At 43.4% G+C, this 26,291-nt stretch overlaps 6 protein-coding genes and 3 long non-coding RNA genes across 12 annotated transcripts; 5 read left to right on the top strand and 4 right to left on the bottom strand.

Annotated features, from left to right (window-relative positions):
* The first annotated feature begins 139 nt into the window (after positions 1–139).
* On the top strand, positions 140–2,854 carry LOC108888026 (uncharacterized). Its single transcript, XR_001961729.2, has 3 exons — positions 140–1,179; positions 1,524–1,672; positions 2,718–2,854. It is a non-coding gene; the product is annotated as an uncharacterized LOC108888026 (long non-coding RNA).
* Positions 2,371–5,598, bottom strand: mettl21e (methyltransferase like 21e). Its single transcript, XM_018683825.2, has 5 exons — positions 5,290–5,598; positions 3,599–3,738; positions 3,396–3,513; positions 3,152–3,249; positions 2,371–3,048 (listed from the first exon to the last, which is right to left on the bottom strand). The coding sequence occupies exons 1-5, from the start codon at positions 5,339–5,341 to the stop codon at positions 2,719–2,721; spliced, it is 738 nt and encodes a 245-aa protein (XP_018539341.1). The 5' UTR covers positions 5,342–5,598; the 3' UTR covers positions 2,371–2,718.
* Positions 5,599–5,979: 381 nt separating this feature from the next.
* On the bottom strand, positions 5,980–13,666 carry ercc5 (excision repair cross-complementation group 5). The gene is made up of 15 exons (XM_018683821.2): positions 13,430–13,666; positions 12,903–13,078; positions 12,659–12,774; positions 12,359–12,478; positions 12,017–12,065; positions 11,480–11,623; positions 11,199–11,409; positions 9,980–10,924; positions 9,617–9,897; positions 9,234–9,353; positions 8,260–8,473; positions 7,505–7,649; positions 7,025–7,225; positions 6,855–6,939; positions 5,980–6,748 (listed from the first exon to the last, which is right to left on the bottom strand). The coding sequence occupies exons 1-15, from the start codon at positions 13,515–13,517 to the stop codon at positions 6,227–6,229; spliced, it is 3,417 nt and encodes a 1,138-aa protein (XP_018539337.1). The 5' UTR covers positions 13,518–13,666; the 3' UTR covers positions 5,980–6,226.
* On the top strand, positions 6,629–9,385 carry LOC127143066 (uncharacterized). 2 transcript variants are annotated; one of them, XR_007814233.1, is made up of 5 exons: positions 6,629–6,757; positions 6,851–7,095; positions 7,433–7,614; positions 8,351–8,448; positions 9,246–9,385. It is a non-coding gene; the product is annotated as an uncharacterized LOC127143066 (long non-coding RNA). The 2 variants fall into 2 exon arrangements; XR_007814234.1 differs by lacking the exon at positions 9,246–9,385 and having other exon boundaries at positions 8,351–8,482.
* LOC127143068 (uncharacterized) lies at positions 11,309–12,109 on the top strand. The gene is made up of 2 exons (XR_007814239.1): positions 11,309–11,448; positions 11,560–12,109. It is a non-coding gene; the product is annotated as an uncharacterized LOC127143068 (long non-coding RNA).
* Positions 13,667–14,047: 381 nt separating the features above from the next.
* Positions 14,048–18,789, top strand: blzf1 (basic leucine zipper nuclear factor 1). The gene is made up of 7 exons (XM_018683824.2): positions 14,048–14,194; positions 14,464–14,548; positions 14,873–15,333; positions 15,559–15,758; positions 15,931–16,059; positions 17,099–17,342; positions 17,431–18,789. Exons 2-7 carry the CDS (start codon positions 14,530–14,532, stop codon positions 17,614–17,616), a joined length of 1,239 nt encoding a protein of 412 aa, XP_018539340.1. The 5' UTR covers positions 14,048–14,194; positions 14,464–14,529; the 3' UTR covers positions 17,617–18,789.
* Positions 18,790–18,846: 57 nt separating this feature from the next.
* Positions 18,847–20,746, bottom strand: trmt10c (tRNA methyltransferase 10C, mitochondrial RNase P subunit). Its single transcript, XM_018683823.2, has one exon. It carries the CDS (start codon positions 20,491–20,493, stop codon positions 18,961–18,963), a length of 1,533 nt encoding a protein of 510 aa, XP_018539339.1. The 5' UTR covers positions 20,494–20,746; the 3' UTR covers positions 18,847–18,960.
* Positions 20,747–20,951: 205 nt separating this feature from the next.
* Positions 20,952–22,310, top strand: txnl4b (thioredoxin-like 4B). 2 transcript variants are annotated; one of them, XM_018683826.2, is made up of 3 exons: positions 20,952–21,172; positions 21,264–21,415; positions 21,722–22,310. In XM_018683826.2, the coding sequence occupies exons 1-3, from the start codon at positions 21,023–21,025 to the stop codon at positions 21,885–21,887; spliced, it is 468 nt and encodes a 155-aa protein (XP_018539342.1). In that variant the 5' UTR covers positions 20,952–21,022; the 3' UTR covers positions 21,888–22,310. The 2 variants fall into 2 exon arrangements, with proteins under 2 accessions (XP_018539342.1, XP_018539343.1); XM_018683827.2 differs by having other exon boundaries at positions 20,954–21,154.
* On the bottom strand, positions 22,074–25,893 carry LOC108888021 (tyrosinase). Of its 2 annotated transcripts, none has more exons than XM_051074172.1 (7): positions 25,022–25,893; positions 24,736–24,946; positions 24,450–24,591; positions 23,460–23,686; positions 23,255–23,365; positions 23,121–23,170; positions 22,074–23,011 (listed from the first exon to the last, which is right to left on the bottom strand). In XM_051074172.1, the coding sequence occupies exons 1-7, from the start codon at positions 25,799–25,801 to the stop codon at positions 22,850–22,852; spliced, it is 1,683 nt and encodes a 560-aa protein (XP_050930129.1). In that variant the 5' UTR covers positions 25,802–25,893; the 3' UTR covers positions 22,074–22,849. The 2 variants fall into 2 exon arrangements, with proteins under 2 accessions (XP_050930129.1, XP_018539338.1); XM_018683822.2 differs by having other exon boundaries at positions 23,466–23,686; positions 25,022–25,892.
* Positions 25,894–26,291: the final 398 nt, after the last annotated feature.

The following is a 26,291-nucleotide window of genomic DNA, read 5'->3' as shown; positions in this document are numbered from 1 at the left end:
ACACAGGGGAAACCAAGGCCAATACATGATTTGTGTTTGACTTGAGAGCATCTTGGCAGGGAGCCCTTGAATGTGTGTGTTGCCACCAAACCCCCAAAAGCCTCATAAGGTGATTTTAATTTCTTTTAAGTTGGTGCCACTTCTTCTGCAACATTTTTATCGGACAATAAAGATAAGTGAAGATGAGAGGAGGTCTCGTCGGGCCAACAGTCTATTTAAACGTGTAGTCTGGAACGTGTCTGTGTTGCTCACTTTTCCTGCAATGGCCTCAATTGCTTCACCAGAGATGGGAGGTAACAGGATCAGGCTGGCATGCAACCCCCTAGTATGAACCCCCTGATAAAAAAGAAGGGGGCTACTGTAATGGACACCTCAATTAGACCCCCCTCTGTCACATTTTAACAGCGTTTGACCATGAGCTATCGCCCAGTTTCAGGTATCGTCACACTAACTCAACTCGCATCCCAAATCTTGAAATCGATCCAGAACCTTCTGGTGGTGTGACACGTTAATAGGGAGTGGGAGAGAGAGAGAGCACAGTGGTGAGGTCATGGCACAGCTGTGTTGTTGATGTGGAGCAGCCTTATTTGGATAAAAGATAAGAGTTTTCCATCTTGATAGGAGGCGGCATCTTAGCTCAGCCTCTCAGTGAAAGGATGTAGAGACTGTTGAAAGAGTGATGAAGTTAAGTGATATCTCCACAAGGCTTTTCAGCTGTTGTGTGCTTGTTTGTCTTGACTATGATACATGGTGTTTTGTCTAAGCCACCAGTTTAGATAACCCCTCTGTTCCTCTTTAATCTGGCTCCTCGCCACACGTCTCTTTCTGCAGCCAAACAACACATAGGGAGGATTTGGAATCATGAATTACGTATCAGATTTAACGGGTCATGTTAATAGCAGGTGGCTCCAACTTACTCTTTCCAAGATAATCAGGCGAACTGGTGGGTTTCCAAAACATAACAACACTGTTGTGTGCGACACGCTGGTGTTCATGTTACTGAAGCAGCACTCACTGCCCTAAAAGGATGTGATCTTTAATTCAACCTCCTTTTGCTGACCAAGGACGTCTTATTGAGGTGTAAACATAATTTCCAACACATTTTTGTGCTTTGCAAAGGCAACACTAAATTTGATGGATTTGCTGAATTCATCTGATCAAAGGAAGATGGTGTTAAAGGTGAGTTTAACTTCATGTGCGCCTGCTGTACATTATATTAGTATCTAAGTGTAAAAGTGTAAAAATAATAAGTGTAATAATAATAATAATCATGCCAGTGGTCCTTTTTTGACTGCTTTGGGGTATCTAGTGAACATTCACATATCATCACCTTTTAAGTTATATTGAACTTGTCAGGAAACAGCTGCTTATTTATACATCTAGCAGTTACAGGGTGACAGAATTATTCATTTGGCGTCATGTTTCTGTCCAGCTGATGAGTCTAAGTCCAGTATTAACTGAGGGAAATATCTGTCTGTTTAGCTGCTGTGTTATGTTCACCAACTGTATATTTCTGTCTACAGTGGGTTTTAGAGCTTTTTAGACTAAAACGAAGCCACAACTGTTATGACCCTGGGTCTCTGCTGTGAGAGTGAACCGAAACAGTGAGGAGGGTGTGGTTGGACAGCCAAGTGATGAGCTGAAACTTGCTGTAAAGCTACATAAAGCTGAGGTGAGCTGTGGATTTGAGTGATAATTCTCTGTGGGTTCATTTTAATTACACATCAGAAAACAAAATCATTGGATGAAAGATAAACTGAATAATACAGTCTGGCCTGAGGGTGGCGCCAAAGGAAAAGCTGCATTGTTAGTAAATCCTAAAAGTGTATCCTCTGTGCAGCGTCCCTTTTAAACATCTCAGTCTTCACCAGTCAAGCTCACCTCTCCATTGTCAGACCTGGCTAAACTTTGACCAGCTTTGTTTGTACTTTAAAGCTCAGCTGTGCTTTCTGCTGGCCGTTGTTAACGTTAGGTGTTAATGGTCCCAAGAGGATCCATCCTAAGAGAACCATCAGTGGCTGAAAATCTGTTCAGTATCAGTTCAGTCACTTGTCCTGGGTGAAATGGGCACTTCTAACAACGATAAAACTTGATCACATGGCTGGCGTGAAGTCACACAGCAACAGACTTCCTAAATAAAACCAATAAGGTCATCAGAAATCCCACGGCATCAGACCAAAACACGGTCAGCCAAGATCTCGAGTGCGAGTAGGTGCTGGTGATGGATGACAACCAGAGGTGGTTCTTGACTAATGTGACAGCATTTGGAGCACTAATGTTGTAGTCACAGTCACAGAGAATGCCTTATGATGAATCCAAAATGGTAAATTACTAAACACCTGTAGAAAAACGCCTTGAGTTATCCAGACATTCAGAGTTGCCAGTTTATTGAAGTACACTGAAGTGCAAAGCAACAGCTCTGCAGCAGATGAGGTCATGTTGTTAAATGGTACTGTATTACATTGAAATGTGTCAAGTAGACAAAGATAAATACACCAGTAAATACCTTAAATAATATAATACAATGTGCAAAAACACAGATCACAACTACTTGGCACATCAAACAATGATGAACGGTCTCAATGTAAAAGAGATATTAAGACATTTATACGATAACAATTAGCATTGGCTGTTAAACTCATTCCCATTAAACGATGTACAAATTTGACCCAATTCAGCAGCTCACAGTTCAAAGAGTTCTCTGTCTGTTTTCACAGTTCAGGCAGCAGCCTCTCCTTGGTCTTTGGACGTCTTGTCTTTCCTCCAGGCTCGGTACAGTTTGATGCTCAGGCTCGTCCTCAGGTCATACAGCTCCTCCAAGTGGAACCGCTGCCGGAAGCGATCCACAAAGCTGTTCTCTGGGTCCAGACGGAAACGCATAGCCCAGAGGATCTGTGTGTTTTCCTGGCACAGGTAGTCAAAGGTGTCCATCAGCTCGTCCAGGTAAGGGTGGGCGTAAACCACGTCAGCCGCCAGGATGTAGTCGAAACAATGCGTGGCACGTGGGAAACGCTGCTCCACCTCCTGACCCCAGGTGAGCTCAGTCACCTGGAAACGATGATTGGGAGTTAGTGTAAAACCAACATATATCTGGATATATTTCAAACGTTTGTCAACCCTACAATATGTAAACATGAATGTAAAAACTCACCAGAGGGATGTACTTGCATCGGTCCTTGGTGTTGCGCATAACATTGTACCGGAGGTTCCCCATTACATCTGGGAGGTCAGTGGAGGTCACCTTAGCACCTGAAGACAGACAGTGCAGCTGAGCATTGAAGAGAATGAGATAAAAAAAGAAAAAACATACAAGATTGAAATTTGAAGTCGAAGGGACTGAAAATCAGCAGGTTCCAGCTACCAAAGATGATCTCTGCGCTGTTTTGTTTCTGTACCTAACAGGCTGGATACAATGGTGACAAGTCCAGTCCCTGCACCCAGTTCAATCACGTTTTTGTCTGTCAGGTTGTATTTGTCTCGGTTGGTCTCCAAGAAATGACACAACACCATTGCCTGTTGGGAGACACAGGTTAATAGTTCACTGGCAGGACTCAAAACAGCAGCTAAACTTTGGGATAATGCACAGGTTTGGACGGACCGAGGGCCAGAGTACAGCTCCATAGACATCTGTGGACTCTTTGATGCGGATCTCCAGACCAGAGAACACATACCCCTCCCAGGCCTCTGAGCCGATGACAGAGGGGTGGAAACTGCGAGCCATTATGGCCTTGGCTAGCTCTGCATCCACAGGAGAGACAGGTATGGTTTTATAAGAACAACACATTTTCATACAGAGATGAAAGTTTACAAGGTGTGATATTAAAGCGTAAAACTTAGAATGACACAAAACAGACTAATAGACCATTTTCACAGCAGTTTATGACGCCATCCAATAGCACAGGTTTCAGCAATCACATTAACGATGGTTGATCCATTCAGGTGAGCCAGTTACACGCTCTGATATTGTGTCTCCTGCTCAGTCTCCTGTGTTGACTGCAGTCTGTTGTGAGTACTGTTCCTGTAAGATTTTTCAGATTTTTCTCTTTGCTACATTATATTATTCTGAGGTGTTTGTGACTGATGCTGCAGGAACACGAGCAGCAGCTGCTTCTACCTCTAAATTCACTTATTTTACCTTGAAAACTCAGTCATACAGTGCACAGTGGTGATTGTAAGAGCTAAGTTAAAACACTAATCAGTTGTTCAGGTAAATATGACTCACCTGTATACCTGTCTCAGTACTTGTGATTTTACAATTACAAAAAAAACAATCAAACAAACAAACAAAAAAAACAGGTAACTAAATAGTGAAGAAATACAAAGATGTGACAAAGATAAATGTAAAAAAACATTAAATCTGTATTTGCGAAGGGGAACAACTTGCTTAATTAGGAACAACAATAGTTCCTGTGAAAATGATTCACAGTGAGGGGTTTGGATTACTAAGATTAACAGGAATGGTTTAACTGGAAAGATCTGCTGTTTTTCCTTTTTAAATGTAATTTTTCCATGTGAAACTAAATCAGATCATGTGGGAGCAGATATCCTCATAGATGGATCTTAAAACTTGACCACATGAAACCGGTGGCTAAGTGGATAGATATCACTCAAGTAATAAGTAAATGGAATTTAGGTTAACCAATGTTTAACAATCCCACCAGCTATGGTCTCATAATGGCTTGAATAAAAATCTGTCACATATAGGAGGCAGTGGTATCCTCCAGGCTTACATCGAGCAGATGAGTAATCATTTTGTTTTTCTTTCATATCACATTACAAGTAACATTTGATTCCCTGCTCTATAAATGAATCGTATTTATCCTCATAATTCCCCTCCTCTGATCCCGTTGTGTTTGTTTGTAACATCATGCCAGTGTGTCGGACTCCAGCTATGTGTCAGTGCTAACAGCTACTCGGAGCATCTGACACACATATTCAGTTATGTAACACTGGTTTCAAGAAAAGGTCAGGGCAGCCCACAGAGCCCCAATGCAAAGGTGGAGTGAGGGCGGGGAGTTCTCTGGAGCTCAATTTATAGCTTTTGTGTGTCTAAATCTCTGTTACGTTTGTCGTTAACAAACAGAGACACATCTGTTTACAGGCAATAGACGTTTCATCAGAACCACATCTTGCAAGCTCTGACATTAGAGTCAAACTCAGCTGGTTTACAGGATTTTTTTAACATATGCAAAAAAAAAAAAAAACCCTTACTGTAAGCACTAACTGATGCCACTGAAACAACACAGAAAAATAATTTGTTTTCTGTTGTGTATGACTTCAAATTCTCACCTTCTTCTTTAGTCTTGGGGTCCTCCATAGTCTGGGACTGTTGAGTCTCCATGTCCGAAGGGGTCCAAGCAGGAGGGCAAGAACGCCCAAAACAGAAAATCCACAGCAGCCAACTGCCGTTCTCGGTTTGTGGCCTCAGACGTTGTCTTTTTTGGATTTAAGTCAATCTGGACCCAGGTCTCTAGCAGGGCTGTTAGTTTGGTTTCAAGTTACACACAAATACAGGGTTTCCTAAGTTCTTGTCCAACCACCGTGCATTTCTAGCTCTCTCTGGGCATGCTTAAACCCCCCGCTAATGCTGTAACCCTGACCGACAGCAACACCTGCCCCTGCCAGTCTGCTGAGCTGGAGCTGGAGAGGGAAGAGGAGGAGTAATATGATTTAAATCAAGATCGACAGCGAGAAAAGAAACCAATTTAACTAACAAGGTTAAGCATAACTTAATGCAGAAATATCAGATTTTTTTCATAAGGGAAAAAAGTTTATGTATGTGTGTGTTCATGGCAGAGTGTGTAGGAGTTTATGCACACACACAAAGTGGATGAAATAAGGCCTGAAAGATATTTTAGGGATGTGCGGCACCTGTCTCAGTCTCACTGTGAACACATCAGCACGACAAATAACAAGTTTGAGCCAAAGTGACATCTGTGCATGGAAATACTTCAACTTTAAATAACTACGCCTCAAACATTTTATGCTAAATATTTAATTCCTCTCACAACTGAATCTCTAAACAGGTACAAAATATTTTCAGTCACATAAATAGTTTACAAAATACATATTCAGTAATACAGAAAAAGTTTAATTCATAACTGTCAATGACGATGCATTTTCATCTTTCCATTATAAATATCAAATAAAATATCAGACATTATTTGGGAGTGTGACATGTTTTGCAATTAATGTTACAATTACTTTGTCAAGTTCAGTTTCTTCCTCATGGCTTCTTCCCCCTTCCTCTCCCTCTCCCTCTTGTGCTCTTCCCTCTGCCGCCTCGTCGGCTGCCTTCGAAGACAGAACGGGCTGTAACCATGGCGACTTCACCGCCACCGTCGCTGTCCTCGCCAGAGCTGCTGCTGCTGCTGCTCCTGACCCTCTGAGGTAGAGTCTTTGTAGACTGAGGGACAGTCTGTCCTGAGAGTGACTCCTGGCTGGTGCCGCTCACATCCTTGAGAGATGTAAGCGGAGACTCGAAGATCACCTCTGACCCCAGAAACCCTCCTCCCGCTGCAGACATCTCCTCCTCTTTCTCCTCTCCTCCTCCTTTCTTCGGGTTCTTGCTCCCTGCCTTCCCTCTCTTAGGTTTGACTGGGGAGTGCGTTTCCTCCTCGCTGTCCTCCTCTCCTCCCTCTTTCTCCTTTCTCTTCAGGCAGGTGACCGCTCGGCGGAGTCGCTGGCTGCGGATCGCCTGCTTTTCCTGTTGCTCCATGCGGAAGAATGAGTCGATCCGGAGCTGAGTCTGAACCCAGTGAGAGACAACAAACAGAATTATGACTACATAGTGGTTTTACTCCTTTTTATGCTGACTTTGCACTATAAACATTTTTTTATGTTTCCTCAGTTACCTGCTGGGTGTTGAGCTGCTTGATCACAGGCTGAAGAGTCTCCTCCGTCTTCCGACTGCTCCATCCGAAGCGACTCAGGCAGAACGTGGACCGGCTCAGGAAAAAAATCTGACGTTCGTGATCAGACACACACGCAAACACTCATCCACCCACATGGACAAAAAGGATATTCTTTGATCATGTCGAGTTGTGGGCGCCCCCAGCTGAAGGAGCCGTCTGACTGGTCCACAGCAGGATGCAGGTAAGCCTGAGCCACCGCTGGGTTGGGGAACCCAGGCTGCAGTTTCAGGTCCCTGAGTTTCTTCTTCACCTTCGTGTCCCGAGGATCAGCCGTCAGACGCTTTTTCTCCTGAGCCTCTGACCACCATTTACTAGAGGGAGGAAACGATATTCAAGATTAAAAAGTGCAATATTTTTATTTTGTCAAAAAGTTGTTGTAATGTCCAAAACACATACGATGATAGAAAAAGTTTTGTTTGCTTTTTACAATTATGGAAACAATTGTCTCTGTTATAAAATGATTAATAATTTAGCTTTAACAATGATTTTATTATACAAATTTGTTCTGTGTTTGATAGAGACTGGAGGGATTAAGTGTGAGGGAAAGTTTGGAAACACTTTGCTCACTACATCCAAACAAACAAACACACCTGAACTGTGTTAGTGGCTCCAACCCCGGCCCTGGGAACTCATTCAGTATCTCCATGCCAGTCACATATCCCACCCCTGGCACGCCCTCTGTGTAGTCACTTCCAAGCAGGTAAGCCAGATTTATCAGTTTAGTCCTGTCCAGACCTGAGAGAGAGAGAGAGAGAGAGAGAGAGAGAGAGAGAGAGAGAGAGAGAGAGAGAGAGAGAGAGAGAGAGAGAGAGAGAGAGAGAGAGAGAGAGAGAGAGTATAGATGGGCATGAGCTGAAAAGGAAAGAATGAGTGTGGAGGAGAGAGAGAGGTGAAGCCTTGTGCAGTCAGTGCGGTCAGTTTGTTGACAGCCCCATCAATCGCCACCAATGCTAACACCTGTCCCTCAGATGTCCAATATTAGCTTATCAGATTCCTGTTGTGATGTGTTAGCTTAGCGCCATTTCAACACCTTACTCTCCCATTTCAGCAGGCCACAAAGAGTAAAATAACATCATGAGTAAGAAGAAAATCTTCATTTGCATTTCATGGTGTTCCTGCATTCAACAGAATACAGGGCAGTCAACGGATTTAATACATATTGTCCAAAAATTAAGAAAAAATGTTTTTTTTAAAAAGCAGATGTACAAGGAAAAAGAGATTAAGGAACACCACTTTTCATTTCACAGACCCTTCAACCTTACTGACAATATTAAGTAGCAACATAATAAAAAGTACAGTAAGTAATGAATTGACAGTGTTTGAAACCACCATGGCGAGCACTGACCCAGTTGGTTCTGCAGGTCACTGTACTGGTAGTGTTCTACATATTTGTTCTGGTTGAAGAAGTTTTTGTATACATGTCGCCCTCCAAACAGCCACACGTCTGAGTCGTCTGTGATGGTCCCATGAGTGTGGTCAGCGCGGTCGAGCGCCGCGCACTGAGCCTCGGCCTCCGTCGGGGCCACAAGGAACGGTACGCCAAACAGCCGCAGCAGCTCCTGGTTTCAAACAGGAAGCAGTCATTTCTTGCACAAAAACCACCACATTACATCCAAGGTGACAGCTGTTGACAAGAATCTAGTGGTTTGTGTCTTTACTTGCGTATATCGTGGTTATTCTGTCGTTGTATCACACCATTATGAAAGCCTGTTCTTTTAAAGCTTCTGATTTCTAGATGCCAAGATTTTAATACATTTCTGGTTTGTAAAATTCCAGGAAAGTTAATTAATTTAAAATAATCTTTTCCTGTCAACGGGCATCAAGGATTATGTCCATGTTTCTGTAGTCATCTGAGAAATTCCTTCGCTCTTAGCAGCTCATTATCAAAAAATCCCTAGTAACCGCAGGGGATTAATAAAGATCTGACACTTTTGGAGGTTTAATATTCGTAGTGATTTTATGAAGGAGAAAATGCTGACAGCCTGTGAAATTTAAGAGTGTGAGTGAGTTTACAGACGCATGCACACACGCTAATACACAGACTTACAGACTCGCAGCAAAGATGGTGAAGTAATACTCACTGCACGTAATGGTTCTGGGAATGTTTGGCAGCGGCACCACAAAGATATTTATCCCCCAGTCGGTCTTACACCTGCTCTGGGTTGTCATATCTCAGTCCAGTGCCAGAGTATTTACATAGTTTTAATTTATTTTTATAATCATGATTCTTTTTAGAAAGCTCATAAGTCAATGTTTTCTTAAGGATAAGTTTATGTGTCCATATGTGTTGATGTGGTTTAATCTTTGTCTTTTGTTCACCTGACTCTCCAGGTACATCTGTCCGGTGACTGTGTTCGCCATCCTCTCCTGCTGCTGTTTCTGCTCCCTCAGGTTGCTCTGCTCCACCTGTAGAGAGCTCTCCAGAGCCTCCAGCTCATCCTGCAGCACAACACAGACACACTCAGTTATTGCATGAGCCCTGGCTCGTACACATCAATCTGCTGAACGCAGCTGACTGGTTCAAACACGTAATTTAATACCCATCTGCCTCTCTGCTTTGCTATGCTCCAGCCCCCCCTGAAATGAAATAGTGAACTCTTGCGATTCAAAACCACAATAATTTCAGTTTATCATATATTACATAAAACAGAAACAAGCAAATTACTCAGACACTCTTAGTATACTCTGACAGATATACTAACCACACCCAAGTGTTCCCATTCATTGACTGCTGGAGTTGAGCTTGACTCTGTCTCTGTTCCTTCCTTCAGCTCGCTCTCTTCATTCTGTATGTCTTTGTCCTCTTCTTCCTCTGATTTTAAAGCAGCAGCTGGAGCCTCAGTCAGACTTTCTTCTGGTTTTTCTTCTGTGTCGGTCCTGTTTTCATGGACTTCAGCTGGAGATCCTCTCTCTCTCATCATCACAGATGAATCATCTGTGTCCTCCTCTTTTAATTCATCCTCTGAGACCTCGATGAAACTTTCTGAGGAAATACATAGCAGAGCACTTTTTTAACATCTACCGGCTTAAGAAATGACGAGTGAGTCTGATCTGACTGTCTTTACCTTCTGACTCGCTTCCCTCGCTTCCCTCTGTCTTAACATCATCTCTGTTCCTTTCCTGCAGAGCTTCAGTAGTCTTGTCTCTCCTCTGCTCTGACAGAACAGGGTGAATTTCAGGTGCTGCACTGCCACCAAATAGCTGAGCAGAGAGATTGGTGGATAATGTGTTTTGACTGGAAACAGCTGCACCCTGTGGCTGAACCTGATCCCTGTTCTTTGTGATCAGCCCGTGCTCCGATTCTTTTCTCTCCAGCTCTTCTTGTTTCTCTGTCTGACCTCTACTTCCTGTCCTTATATCCCCTGTCAACTCTGACATCTCTCTCTCATGAGGTTGTTGCAGCACTGCAAGGTGAAGAGCTTTATTTCTCTGTCCAATCACTTCCTCCATCTCATCCTCAGAACTGCTAGCAAGCAGACTGTCTTTCACATGCAGACTTCGGCCTGTTGAGTTCCCCTTAAAATCTGATTTTTCATTAGCTAAAGGCTTCACATCATCAGGTTCTGTCTCTTCCTCAGAGCTGCTGATGACCACTTGCGGCTCAGGATGATGAATATTTGCCTGCAGTTCAGAGGACGAACCACAGATTACAGTCCTGCGTTCAGCTACACCGTCCTCCTCCTCAGCCAGAGCCTGCTGGATTGCCAACAGTGTACGTGGGGACACGCTACCATCCTTCTCCTCCCGCTCTGCCCTCTCCTCATCTGAGCCAGCGCTCATCGCAGCACTGATTGCCTTGAGCGTACGAGGGGAGGGCGGTGATGTGTCTCCCCGAGGCGGATTTGATGCTGAGGGTTTGGAGCCTGGTGCTTCCTCCTCTCCCTCACAAACGGGACGCCACAGGGGCTCGGGTCTGTCCGCTGCTCGTCTTTTGCAGCCTGACAGGGAGCTGCCGGACCAGGGCGCAGCTGCAGGTTGGCTTTCAGGTGCAGTTTTAGTCTTTGTGGAGCCTGAGTGAGAAAAGTGCAGTGGTGTGAACAAAGACAAGTGAGCATTTTTAGATTTACTTCTTAATGGTGCAGTCAAATCATGCAGCCTTTACTGTACAACTACCACCTACCTTCCAGTCAACCCCTGGTTTCTATAGTTTTCAATATTGCACCAAAGCCATTAATACAATTCAGAGGAGTTAACTATCACACTGAACATGTGGAGTGCTTTACTGCACATTAATATGACGTGTGATAATACAATTGTGAGTAGTGACTATTCAAGCTGCCTCACCTTTAATAAGGATGTAGTGGGAATGGTCTTCTGACACCAGTCGATTGGACTCCACGTTGTGACTCTGCTGATCCCCGTCCTGCTGGTAGACCTGTGGAGCACCGCCGGCGCTCCTCTGGCTCATCTCTTTCTCTACCCCCTCCAAGCGCTGGTTCAGCTGGTTCCTCTGCAGCAGGCCGGCCAACTGGTACTGGGAAAAGTCTCCTGAGTGCTAACAAAAAGAGGAGTCTGTGTTAAGAGGAGCAGACGGGTGAGTACGTGAGTTTGAATGAGAGCTTTACCTGTGGAGGTTTGTGGAACATGGTACGGCGTCTTTTGGAAAACTCTTTCATGTCTTTGAGTATCTCGTGTTTCATTTCAGGAGGCAGGCTGGCAAACTCCTCAGAGTTGATGTCCACTGAGTTGGGGTCTTCATAAAAATCTTCCTGAAACATGACGAGCAACGTGGCTTCAAATATCAATCATCAAACAGGGCATTCATATGAAGAGAAGCTGAGTGATACAGACAACCAAGATAAGAACGTAGTAATAATGTGGTGATTTTTTTTCATACTTTCAGAAGACAATGACATGTATAGTTTTATGAAATAATCATTTGTAGAGACGACATAACAGCCAAACAGAGGCTGCTGATTTCACTTCACTGTACCGCTTTACTGTGATCGAGCCTGTGATATCAAGTAACTATGAAAACATAAATACCACATATCTTACCATTAATATTATACTGGAATATCCGCCCCAGGTCGATAACAAAGCATTTACAGATGTGTTATTTGGTGGTGGTGCTATACAATTTGTGCATATCATAGTTTTACCTGATACATGTCATGACTGCCCATCTCTGTCTCTTCCTCCTCCTCTGAACTGCAAGGAGAGGGGGACACATTAAAATGATTATAGTACCAGAATTACATGTGAGAAATACATTTTGCTAAGTGCTTGTTCAGGCCCATCTAATGATGTCTTAACACAGATTAATGGAAATGAGTTAGTTGTGAGCTGCTTATATAAAGGAGGACCTGGAAACAACACTATATAAATAAAGAAAATGTGACATTATGAATACAAAATCATGGATAGCTAAAAGACTCTGCAGACTGCAGATATTCTGACTGAATTTCTTGCCACCTTATCCACAATAACTACTGAATAGTGACCTTTCCCAGGCCTCTGATCTGCTCTCGTCCTTCTCCTCTGCAGGAGGGAGGGCTGGTAGAACATACATGTCGTCCACCTCATTTCTCGTCATGCTGGAGAGGCTGGGTAGAGGATCCTGACTGTTCCAGGGAAAAAAACAAAAGGCATGCTTCAGACAAAACCACTGAGATTTCCACTAAGAGAGCAGACAGTGCATCTTGTATCTTGTAGGTATAAGAAAAGATCTATTCAGACAGTAGATGAGTAGAAAGGGAGACAGAGGAGAGACATGAAAGATTCACACGGCCACTGTCCCTCACCTGCGGCCTCCGAGTGCTGCTTTGATAGCTTGTCTCTTCAGGAACGTCTTGAGGAGTTTCTCGTTGGTCTGTTGGGACTCTTGGCTCAACTCCTCCTTCCTCTGCCTCCTCAGAGCCTGTAGGAGAGGCCACAGCCGCGTTAACCAATAGAATAAGTGGGAATCGTGCCCATTTGGTTGGAAAATCCTAGATCTGCTTGTTACACAAAATGTTTACGTGGTCCTCAAGCAACCACTGAACCTACCAGAGTCTGCTTCTTCAGCAGTGGCGCGTCACCGTCAAACACAAAGACTGGACGGATGCGGAAGAAGAGCAGCTTACAGATGCGGTGGAAGAGCGTGAGGAGGTGAGTGTTCTGGACACTGTTGCCATCACGGTCCCTCACCCCCTTCACAGCCTGGTTCAGCCAAATGCTGATGTCTGGAGGCGTCTGGTTAAAGTTAATGCGATGGCTTAACAGAAAACAGTCAGCTACATCAATACATCTGACAGATAGACAATAGCGAGTAGTAAAATTATTTTTAATTGTTTTGTTTTTTTCTTATCATTCTGTTTCGCTTGGTGTGGTCCCTCCTGGAAGCTGGCTGGGGGACCATCAATACGATACTGTTTAAATGACACAATACCAATGCTTTGGTATTGACTGCTAATATGCATTTGTTTTACATAAATATTTTAATAGAGAATAATCAAAGTTTCCTAAACGGCTTTAATGTAATGACCCAGTGAATCCAAATCAACACCTGACAGATCACAACCAGGCAAGGATACCAATAGCAAGGATCTTTCCCTCGAGTGTCTCAGGGTTGATGGGTTTCCCTGTGCTCTCCAGCAGCCTCCACAGTCCGTGTACTCCCATGGTAACTGCAACAAAACTCAACCGATATTCTGTGAATATCAAAGCTGAGATACACAATATTAAGTTAAATGCGCTCGACTAATCTGAACATTTTGTCCCCTCAACTCAGACACCACTGGGGTGCATCAGAGCGGCACTTTTTTGACGTCTATTGTTACAGTATTTTTGTCCGTAAAGCAAATATTAACTGCGCACGAAGGTTCCGCCTTATTCACGTCGGGTCATATTCGGCTGTTACACCACCGGCTTCAAACGGCATCCATTTTCTGATCTTAAATCAGTGTAAACTTTTAGTCGCCGGTATGAGGATAATAGCGGAACGACGTAGTGACTGACTGTAGATCAGTTTTTATAATTTGGGCATTATTTCGCTTGGTTAGTCTGTCAGGCTTTCTTATATAGAGCTGCTGTTTCCATATAATAGATATGTTATAAATAATGTTAGAAATCGTCAGAGTTAGGGGTTTAAACTGTATTTGTAGTTTTTATCCATGCGCGGTACTGAACAGCGAAGGAGAGAGGGGAGTTTGACAGGAAGTGCTGCCTGAGAGGCTGAACTCAGGGTAATGCAATCGTCTGACAACATCTTTTAGAGGCCAACTGTGTCCGGTGACAAAACAAACAGCTTTCTGTCGCCGACAGCAATTCAATCGAGGGAGTTGGACGCATTTTAATCGGTATGTAATCTTACAGTTTGTCTGAATCCCACCATGTCACCACCAGCTACCCGGATAGCGTTAACGTTGCCGTAATTTGGGTTGTTAAGCTTCCTTTTAACGTTAGCAAGTTAGCTTATCAGCTAGCTACCGTTATCGTTTAACGTTATCGCACCGAAGCTGTTAACCCTGACCTTTGACTGGCGGCCGTCTTTGATCGCTGTTACCAACACAACAACAGTATCTCAAATATTAAAAATAATTACTTTCTCCTTTGTTTATCTTCACAGGAAGAAGAGTCGCCCGGGTTTCACCTACACTACAGCCTTTTTCCAGCCAACGCCACCACCCCCACCATGACTACTGCTGTGAGAGGTATGTGTTGTTCTCAGTAAAGCTCCAGCATTTACATTTCATAAACAGGTTTACCTGTTCGGTGATAAAACGTCTGCCTTGTCTTAGGGGTTTGAGGCCACTCTTGGCATCTGTACAAAACCTTGAAGTCTTTGTCCGTGGTGAAATGCTCGTGCAGTGTGTCCCACATCAGGATTAACACAACACAATACATAACACATGCATGCCCTCACGTGTACAACTGGATCCCATTTTATTCTCAGTGAAATGTAGGAATGTTCAGTCCACCACTGATTGAACACACTTAGACTAAAGTGTAAACATGGCCTTATCTACTTCTTCCAGGTTCTGCCAGCGTGCCTGTCCGAGGTGCTGGCGATGGCATGGAAACTGAAAAACCTCCTGCAGTTCTGGAGGTAAACACAGATACACTGCCACCAGGTCCATCTGCAGTTCCCCTCCTGAAGGTGGCTAGCCCAAAACACAGCCCAAAATCTACCCATCCGCCACCCCCTGCTGCCCCCCAGCCTCTCGGGGTGCTCCACCTGGGCAAGGTGAGTCGAGAGGCCTGCACAGAGGTGGAGGCTGTGAGGATCGTTGTCCCACGTGCTGCTATTAGCCGAAGCAGCCGTACAGGACCTGCTGAAGGGAAAGGGGAGGCGGGGCAACAGGCTGAGGAGCAAGGCTCTCCCCCGCTGCCTCTGGTGGAGGACTGGAGGGTACAGTTGGAGAAGCTGCAGAACTCTGAGCGCAGGCTGCTGCAGGACAAGGAAGGCCTTTCCAATCAGCTCCGTGTGCAGACAGAGGTGGGGCCCTCAGTGAAACAGCTTCAGTGTATTTTAGTTAAATATTAGACATACTAGGCTCTACACAGCCAGGTTTATTGCTGTTCCATGTCTCTGAACATGCAGAAAGTATGGGTAATTAGAACAGTACAAGGTAGTTAATACGGACCGCTGTAAAGAAATTGTTTATTTCCTCAAGCTTGTCTTCAGCCATGAATGGAACTTGGTATCTTTAATTTCTTCCAGGTGAACCGTGAGCTAAAGAAGCTATTGGTGGCGTCAGTGGGTGATGACCTTCAGTACCACTTTGAGCGTCTGGCACGGGAGAAGAACCAGCTGATCCTGGAGAACGAGGCTCTCGGCCGGAGTCTGGCACACACCGCAGAGCAGCTGGAGCGAATGAGTATCCAGTGCGACGTTTGGAGGAGCAAGTTCTTGGCCAGCAGGTATGAAATGGACAAAGTAATTGTGGGACAGATAGAAAAGGTTGGGACTAAAAATAAAAAGATGGGGCTTTTATGTCAAAGCAACACCAGCTGCTGTCATGTCATCCTCAGTTTTAAAAAGTTTTATGTGGATCATGCTAAACAAAGTCTTTATTCACTGTTTGCTCTTCAGAGTCATGGCAGAGGAGCTGACGAATGCCAGGGCAGCTCTACAGAGACAGACCAGAGAGGCACAAGGAGCAATTCAGGACCTGTTGTTAGAGAGAGAAGAGTTCTCCAGGGACATGGTGCTCACTCACAGGTAACATAACCACTGATCCATAATTACTAAACTGAGTACATTCTGTATTATAACAGCTCACAACTCTTAACTTTAAATTTAGTCTGCAGGCTAATGTTTCCCCATTATATCTGTTGATCTGACTACCAGATAAATAATAAGGAGTCATAGCTCCCCTTTTAGCAATTACATCTATTGCTATGTGTTAAGAAAGTAAGCAATCTTCTCTAGGTGTCCTCAATCCATTGGACTTGTTAAAAAAGACTACTAAAACGTGCAAAATAGATTAAAGACACATTTATTCTTGCTGTACGTGGCCCCAAATGTTGATGTTGTGGATGGATAACCATCATTGAAAGTGAACAAGACCAGCACAACTCGTACTGGTGTAGCTTTGTCTTAGGAACACCTGACCAACACTTGAATGTTCATGTGGAGTGAAATGAGGTTGGTAAACATTTATGTTTTCAGCAATTACTACTCAGCCCATTATTACTTATCTGCATTCACAAAATTCACACTTAGTGCATGTGTATAGTATTTTTACAGTGAAGTTGTACTTAGTATTAGACATTAAGAAATATAGAACCCTTGATATGGCACCTTAATACATTATAAGATCAGTTAGAGATATCTATACTAAGATAATAATCATTTACTGGGAATGAATGTGCAGGCTCTATACATATTCTTTCTATATAATATATCTAATGCAAAGATGCTCTTTAGGGAACAGCAGTGAGGATTCTGCTGTGAAAACTTTTCATCCTGATTAACAATAGATGAGATTTAGTATACACGACTGAGAGAAAGCTGTATGAACATTACATCTTGAACACATAAGGTTCCGAGGTTCCCAGCTAAGCCACTGATACTGAAGTGTCGATGAAATGGTGACAACCAGTCTGCTGATGCTTGCACAACTTCAGTGTTCCATTTCAGAATAGTACTGTGTGTGTGTGTGTCAGTGGTCGGGTACAAATGAAGAGCTAAAAGTGAAGGACCTGCAGTCATGATGACACAGTCTATATGTTCATTTTGCTTGCTTTTCTGTTGTCAGATCTCTGGAGCAGCTCCTGGTGTCTCTGCAGTGGGGCAGACAGCAGACGTACTACCCCAGTGCACAGCCCCTCAGCACAAGGGAGCTGGCAGCAGCCAATCACAAGCTGGCAGATGCTATCAACTCCCACCTGCTTGGTAACACCAACAGCAACAGCGGAAACAGCAGCGGCAACGTGGTAAAGAGCAGCAGTGCAACAGCTGAGCAGCTCTGCAGTACACCAGCTGAGAAGATGGCTGAGAAGGTGCAAACTCCATATCCTTGTACCAATCTGACCGTTTTCTAATGTTTGTCCAGAAGTTTACAAATGTGTTGTCTCTTCTCTGTCTTAGGTGCTGAAGATTTTAGATCCAATTTCCTGTACAGAAAACAAGACTGAACCTCCACTCAGTGACTCCACCCCATCAAACTTTCTCAACAACAAGAAGAGCATTGGCAGATTTCACCCGTATACACGCTATGAGAACATTACTTTCAACTGCTGTGAGCGCTGCACAGGAGACATTCTGGTGCTGTAGACGTCAAAGAACGGCAAAACATCCACATCTGACACCAGCACAGCATATTTCAAATGGTCTGAACAGGGGTGTACTCGGAGGATCCTGCTGCTTTGTGCTTTATTTTCTGTACTATACATTTCAGTGCGTAGCAGCCCTGAGGGTTTTATAATGGTTTGAAATTGTGTTAACCTGCTGTTTTTTTGGTTTTTTTTTTGAGAAAATTGAGTTGTTTTTGTTCAGGAATCATGATGTTGTTTGCATTTTAGAGCCATTGATGCCTGGTTTAAACCATGAAAAGTGCTATTTATTATTGCAGGGATGTGAGGTGACGATGACCCAGTGTTACACGATGAACAGACACTGTTAAGGTATCTGCTTCAAACTTGACCATTAGGCTAGTGTTTTATTTAAATTTTATTTAAATATTCCTATATCCATCAGTCAGTGTGCACACAATAGAGCAAACAATAGCGTGATATTTGACAGGTCAGCCTGTAGTGGAAATACCCTCCAGAAAGCTAACTGCACCTTCATACATACACTGTGACTGTGTTATAAAAAAAAATAAGAGCGCCTCCCCAGTTCCTCAGTATGATGGTGCTATCATATTTTACAAAAGATTGTATTAGCGTATTTTGTATGTTGTGTGCTGTAAAAGCATTTTAATACACAGTACATTCAGTATTTTGGAAGGGGATTAATGGTACTACTATAGGCTGTTATTGTGCTGCGTCATTCAAAGGAAACCCTGATATTGTCAAATCTGCACGCACACACACACACACACACACATGCAGTTATTTGCAAAGACTTTTGTGGCGTTAGGAAGAAAAATTTGAGGCAGATTTTTTTCTGAAATTTTCAAAGTTATTATTATTTGACTTGTTATCCTTTAATCATGTTATATTAATTTGGGTGATGTTTTTTTGTAATTCATTATTTAAAAAAAGATTTGGGGACTTGGTTTTTGCCTCAGAATACACTACTATGAAATGTAATATATTGTACATGACTTTTTGCAGTTTTCTAAAAACAAGCTGTATGATATTTTGGTTTACTTTATCTGTATGGAGAAGTGATGTTGATGGTGTAATTTACAGTGAAAGCACATCATTAAAAATATTTATACTGTCCATCATTTGTACATCAGATCAAAATAAAGACCAAAGTAGTTTCTATCTTTTTAAAAAATGTCTTGTTTTTGTTTGTTGTTCACTCTGCATGGTCAAAAAAAAAAGTCAAAAAGCATCTATTACAACAGTTTATTCACCACTTTTCACAGCTCAGTTTTTATACATTTCCTCAGACAGCACTTGTAAACATACACATTCTTACTAACCCAGTTACAGTTTTTTATTGATTTCACTCCTCCCACCACATCTTCCTTTGACTTGTATTTTTTCTTTTCTCCATGTTACTCTTAAATGATGTGCGTACTCTGGTAGCAGCTGGTTTATTTCCCCTGTCAATGAGGAGTCCATCCATTCTGTCTCTGCTGGTGAACTTGGGCTCTTTTTGACTTTGGTCCACATTTTTAAATGTCCTTTCTGTGTGTCTCTCTCCAGATTTCAGCGGCCTGTCAGTAGCCTCTCTCAAAGCATGACTGCTGACTCCTCTGAATCTGTCACTGATAATCTGTTTTTGTGGCGGCTGTTGGTGGAGGCCATCATGCTTCCTCTTAGGCACAAACTGCAACGCCTCCTCCCATTTCCCTGTCTCTTTGATAGTGAGCATGATGCGGATCATCTGATCCAGGGTCAGATTTTTGGCTCCGATCTCCCAGTGGAGGTACTCGTCCAGCGGTAAACGGGCTGTGGCCAGTTTCAGACGCTTGGCGTTGGCCAACGACAGGCCTGACTGGATGGAGCGGTCTACCAGAGCCCCAATGATGTAGACCTTGGAGTGGTCAAAGGTGCGGAGGATATTGGGGGAGTCTGCAGTGAGGTATACGAGCTGTTCATGGGGGAACACGTCGACGTGCTGGCGGTCAGTGCTGGTGATGAGCAGGCGGTCCCAGGTCTCTGCACCGTACCGCCTGAGCAGCTCCTTCTTGTAGGTCCCACCAGGCTGCAGGTTGCAAAAGTGCAGGTGGTAGGGGTCAGTGGCACGACGGTTCCACGCTTCCACCTCCATCAGCTGGGACACTGTGTTCTCAATCTCCCGTCTGGTCATGTTGGAGTCATAGCTCAAGTCAAACACGAGCGGCTGACCAAACATCATGGCCTGGGCACTCCTCCAGGCCAGCAGCTTGTCCAGGGAGCAGTTCCAGAACTGGAGGATAAATGAGTTTTTAATTTCTTCTGCATCTCCGCCCTGCTTTCTTCTCTGCTCCATTATTGCTTCCCTCTCCGCCTTCCTCTTCTGCTGCTTCTCCTTACGGATCCTTTTCTGGTTTTCCTTGATGGCCAGGTACTTCAGGTACTTCTTCCTGGAGGACTTGGTGGTGAGCGCTGCCAGCGCCTGAACCTCCTCATCAGTTATCTCCTGAGGTACAAGTTTCCCAGCTTGGCGCCACATCACAACCAGATCCCTGGTCGCCTCCAGTAAAGAACTGTCGTTTGAGTCACCTTCTGGTACTTTGAGGTTTTCATCATCATCATCATCATCACTTACGTCCTCGTCATCATTGACTTGTAGTTTCTCTTCTGAAGCAGGTTTTGATCTCATTACAGATTTCCATTTGTCCAGATCTATTTCCTCGGACTTCTCTCCTTTAGGCTGGAGGGCATCTTTCCTTACAGGGATCCCAGTACTGAAGTGGCAAGCAGGGATGGATACTCGGTGATGACAGACTGGGACAACACTCATGAGCTGCCTCTTGGTAACACGGGATGCCACAAAATGACTGCATCTGTAGAGTTCATGAAAACCCAGGATGCCGAAGAGCTTTAACATCGCGATAAATGACTTTACGCAGCAGCTAAGTACTAAAACTAGTAAATACAGACTGTCACTGTCTTAAGGAATTTAAACGGAACTAAAGAAGTTACCGAAGAGGCACTGCTTCTTTTCTCTTTCACGGACACGCTACATTACATTTCAAGTAATAACGGCACCCTGTCAAATGTCTTTAATCAACATTAACTTCCCTGGACTCTGCGTCCATGCTTGTCAAAAAATAAGAGGAAGGTCACGTTGCCGCACGGTGTTACACTATAATATGTCGTAGTGAACTGACACTGCTTCTCTGGTTTTAAAAATGTATCCCGCTTACCGAAACAAAATGTTTTTCCGATATAAATTTACTATAGCTTTTATTAATCGTGAATCGCGAATATAAATAATAACGATCATATTCATAATATTTTTTACAATCATGTTAATTGGTTGCAGTTTCCAGTTGGATTTTTTGCAATGTTGTACCGCGACAAAAACGTCATTTCCGCCTGGTAACAAAATAAGAGATCATTTGGTAGCTTCTAAAATGAGTTTGTTTTTGCCGAAATTATCTTGCAAAAAAGACATAGATGAAGTTATCAAAGGCGTAGCAGAAAAAGTCGTAGTTTTGCGGTTTGGGAGAGACGAAGACTCGGTTTGCCTCCAGCTCGACGAGATTGTAAGGAAGATTATTAATGTAAATAAGGCTGCTCGGTGTCGGTGTGTGTGTGTCTTTTTTTCCTTTGCTTTTGCTAAAATGTGTCATTTCTGTTCTCTTCTTCTCCTAGTTGTCTAAAACTGCCCATGACCTCAGTAACATGGCGTCGATCTACATCGTTGATGTGGACAAAGCTCCCATCTACACCAGATACTTTGACATCAGCTACATCCCCTCAACTGTTTTCTTTTTCAACGGGCAGCACATGAAGGTGGACTACGGGTAAGTGAACTAACTGTCTGAACGATTTTCTGAGTCAAAATAAAGATGAAAGTGACGGTTTTCATTATCAGGTGTGCTGCTGATTATTTTCTCAATCCGTCTATTAATTGTTTGGTCAATAAAATGACAATGCAGAGGCAAAGGTGATATCTTCAGATGTCTTGTATGTCCAACCAACATTTAAAAACGCAAATTTCTTCAGTTTACTGTGATATATGTCTAAGGTGGTCATTGAACACATAAGGATGCTTATCAACAAGAAGTTACACACATGTTCACACTGTTGTTTTACTTTTTCTCTTTTAGCTCCCCAGATCACACCAAATTTGTCGGCAGTTTTAAGACAAAGCAAGATTTCATGGATCTGATTGAGGTCATATACAGAGGAGCCATGCGGGGGAAGATGATCGTCCAGAGTCCCATAGACCCTCAAAATATTCCCAAATATGACCTCCTCTACCATGGAATCTAGACTCAACATGTCCACTGTGTGGCTCTAGGATCATAATGATTTCCCTCTGAGTGCAGAATGTAAACAGAAGCTTTGTTTACTAGAAAACTCCACAGTGCACCTGTGTACACATAAACACTGTTTGTCCAAACCTCTGTGGAATACAGTCTGAGCAGATGGAAAGATGCAATGGTTTTGATTCCATAGTCAAATTGAAAAGTGAAACATTTTTATTTTTACATATTTTTTTTCTCATTAGTTCATGTTTGACAGACAGGATGTGAGTTCTGATGATTGAGTTGATTTTATTTTTTTCTTGTGAAAATGTCTTGTGCCATTTTGATATTTCCCATGGAAAACAGCTGTATATCAGCAGAAAGATACAGTAACTTTACCCAGTGTACACATCTTGCTGTTATAATAAACTTTTATTTTTTAAGTTTTTATTTGAAGTTCATGTAAATTGACGCTTTCTCTATGTAAAGAGGAGCAGACCATGTCTGAATAGCTTAGGTTGCCTCATCATGCGAGCATGTAGGAATATGTATCTCAACTATATTTCAGTTTTATGGAACTGCACAAACACTCAGTATTAGAGATACTTCTCAGCATAATGAAATACAATTCAGTGCCACCACAAACCACATCCTGTAAAAATGCTCATGCAGTTGAATCAACACCCCTCTAAACAGTAAGAGTATGACCAAAAACTGAAGATTACAATGCTTGTGAAGATAGGCTGTTGTATTAGACTGCATTAGATGAACCTAAAGAACTGGAGACTAGGTTAATTGAGCAAATGGACTAAATAATCACTTAGAATGATGAACTATTAGATGGACAAAAAGTGAATTAAGTTTTAGTTGTAACCAGATTATATAACATCAAGCCCATCTAAGTCAGATGCTGTTATAGAATATCCATCATCGATTGGTGGTCTATTCACTACGCAGGCTTTGATTCACCTGCACTTTGCAACTCTTTCACTCTCCATCTCTTTGACTCCAAAGGTCCATACCCACATTTACAGCTGATTCTACACCTTCCCCACAGAAGGCAGCATCAACTGAGCACGATGATTTGTCAGTGCTCTCATTCCTCTCTTTAACCCAGACTGCATACAGAGAGTTGGACCTGCAATCAAACTGCATTCAAAGACAAAGACGAGGGAGACAGAAGTTAGTTTTCTTGTATTTTCACATCACATGTGCAAACAACCAAAAACAGATGTATTGTTAAATAATGATGTCTCACCTCTGACTGTCTCTCCTCTGTTTGTGCATTCTGTGTTTGTTGTCTTTTGTCTAAATAGAGATGATGTGATTAGACAAATACACACCTCTCCATAATGGATACATTCATCCCAAGCTTATGATGATAATTCTCACCTTTGCATGTGATAGCAGCCCCAACGCTAACACAGAGCAGTACAATACTAAAGACGCCCAGAACAGGCCACTGCCACTGGACTCCACTCGCTGAAGATTCCTCTAGAAACTCTGTCAGTAAAGAATAAATTTCACATGTGCACCACCAAACAAAAGTGAAACTATAATGAGGTCTTACTTCTTCTTACATTAGTTTCACAATCACCTCTACCTTCAGCCTGTGTTGCTGTGATGTGACCTGCTGCAGAGCGAGAGAGGCTATGTTCCTTGTAGCTGTAACCCAGGCTCTTGGTGTCCCTGCCCAAGTAGTAGTTGTTGGTGCGTAGAGGGAAGAAGGGGGCCATGTAGGCCTGCGCTCTCTGGGCTGGATGGACCTGGTCGCTCTCAGGGTAGGTCGCCTCGCTGTGGTCCTGCAACCACCTCTCGAGGAGCCTGACACCGTTTTATACAGCACAGAGAACACTATTTAAAACCCCCAAATTGTATGTTTATTTTCAAAGGTTAAAGGATAGGTTCTGCCATGGTTTTGAGCTCCAGTCTGCTGTTTTATCCTTTCATTTATTCAGTCTAGTTGTTTGTGCATATATGTCTGCCACTCTGACCTGCCTGTCCACACTCCCTCATTAGCTCCCTAGGATATTTGTTTCTGCTCACTCTCTGCTAGGTTGGCTCCATGCCACATGTCTTAGCTTTCCAGTGCTCTGTTCTTTGCCTACCTGTGTTGATCCTGGCTGTGCTTTTGACCTTGCCTGTGCAAAGACTCTACTACTACTTTCACAGTTCACTGCCCCTAGAGTTGTGCTCTTGGCTACCTTTTCTGAGAACCTTGATAAATTCACATTTTTTCAAATTTGTCTTGAAACAGTTTGTGTATGAAACAGTTTTCGGTCTCGTAATCATTCATCTTTTCTATAATGGCTGGAAAGAGTATTCAATATAAGTGTTGGGGGACAAACCTCTGTCTCTTTATTTGTCTAACACAGATGAACTTTACAATGCATTTTTACACAGACCAAGGACTATGGATTTTGTCCCACATCATATTTAAACTTCCTTGTGAAGGGGTCTCTTTGTGGCCTGCAGTAACTCTTCCAGTGTACATGGTCGTGCCAGTATGGTATTCAAATAGACATTAGAGAATCTAAACCTTTCCTTTAATGGGAATTTAATCACAAATTAGAATTACCCAACCCACTTGTCAATGAAGCTGTGGTGTAGCATGAAGATGGGGTCATTGGCTGCAGTAGGGACCAGAGACATTGTGCCATTGAAGTATCTGTGGACCAGGTTGTGCATAGAGGCATTCAGGTGTCGGGAATCACTGGGAATCTGAAATCCTTCGAGAACAGAGTGCAAATACATTTTAACTAGATTCAACATTTCTGCTCATCTTTCCTATGTTTGAGAAGTCTTACTTGACCAGTTACTGATGTTGAAATGTGGCAGACATTTGAATAATAGGTGTTTAATAGGCAATTTACCCTCTAGCTTGCTCCTGAAGCTGTTCTTAGAAGTTATGTCAAATGGAGGCGTGTCAAAAAGTGGTGTTGCCATTGTGTCTTCAACATCAGCAGCAGTTGGCAGTGTTTTGTAGATTGGATCCTTTCCAGGGTTGCGGATCAGATGTGCAGGATCAGAGGCATCAGAGTGGATGCAGATTATACCAAGACTTTCCTGAAATGGACATATGGTCTACGGAGAGAAGAAATATGAGTTGGAGGAAGAGAAAGCACATGTGTCTGGAGAGGGATGAGAATGATATCTCACCTTCCACTTTGAGAAAAGGGAAGCGCTGTCTATACGACCGTCTTCTCTGACTCCACCAAAATACTTGTTGGTGCAGATGTTGCAGTGGTTGGTTCTGGTCCAGTCCCAGTATGGGATGTAGAAATCTTGGTTCCCAGTGAGCTCCCTGATCTCCCTCTCAATAAAAAGTAGGAACACTCTGTGCCAGAAAAGAAAAGCAGGGCCCCGGTGTGCAGCATTATTTTCAGAACCAGCGTAGCTCTTAGCTGAGTAGTAGTGCATCCATACATACAGATTATAGACACTTGTGTTTTGAAATGCGTAGTTCCCGTCCACTGTTGTGTCATTGCTTGTGAGGATGTTGTAACGGCTGCTGAGGCTCTGTTTTGCCTGGTGCAGGCTTGAGAGGAAGGTCTCCCTCTCAGAATCAGTCAGATCCGTTATCTCTTTCCTTTCCACATGGTGCCTTTGCTGACACTGGGGTCCTCTCCAGCCTGGGAGGCACTGACCACAGTCAGATCCATCATAGTTTCCCCAGCATGTGCACACTGAATCATAGAAGGCTCGGGGCCAGTTCACCCTGTAATCCACTGGTTTTGGGAGGTCTCTTGCAGGATGAGGTGCACAGACTCCTCGCCCTGAGCTAAACCCACAGGGAGACCCATTCCAGGGGGGGCAACACTCTCGGGTCTGCAGAGCCTCTGGTGTTGTACAGGAACGTGGAAACTGAGCCTCCACGCCTCTGAGACTCATCGGATAAAACACAAGGACCAGCCGAAACCACTGAAATGACAGCATCATGATGGAGGAGATGGAGACAGATCACTGCACTATTTGAGTCTCCCATTAAACACCAGAAGGATACAGCCAACTCACCAGCTTGTTACTGGCAACTTCCTTTTAAGGGGCAAATGACGTAAGGCTCTTATACTTTGACACTCGTGCTGCAATATTTGAACACGTTGCACACAAGCATTTCTGTGAAGTCTTCTGTATTCATGGTTAATTTTTAAATGGATTTTAAAGGGAATGGCACGGCTGGTGCTGTATCAGCTGTGTCAACATAAGACCCAAAAGTTCATCACATTTGGTCAGTGTCCTGTGTGTGTGACAACGAGTGATAGATAAGAAAGAGAAGAGGAAAAACAGAACTTTGGATAGACCATCCATAGATCACTAATGGTGTAGAACAGTCTCTTTCTTAAGCATCGTCCTGTATCCTTTCAATCACCCATCTCTCACCAGAGGAGGTTCAGCAACACGTGTCATGAAGTGACATAACACAGGGGGC

Source organism: Lates calcarifer, linkage group LG2 (genome assembly GCF_001640805.2).
Source record: "Lates calcarifer isolate ASB-BC8 linkage group LG2, TLL_Latcal_v3, whole genome shotgun sequence".
Taxonomy (NCBI): domain Eukaryota; kingdom Metazoa; phylum Chordata; class Actinopteri; family Centropomidae; genus Lates; species Lates calcarifer.
The sequence above is the reverse complement of the archived record's forward strand: the minus strand, read 5'-3'. Positions and strand labels throughout refer to the sequence as shown.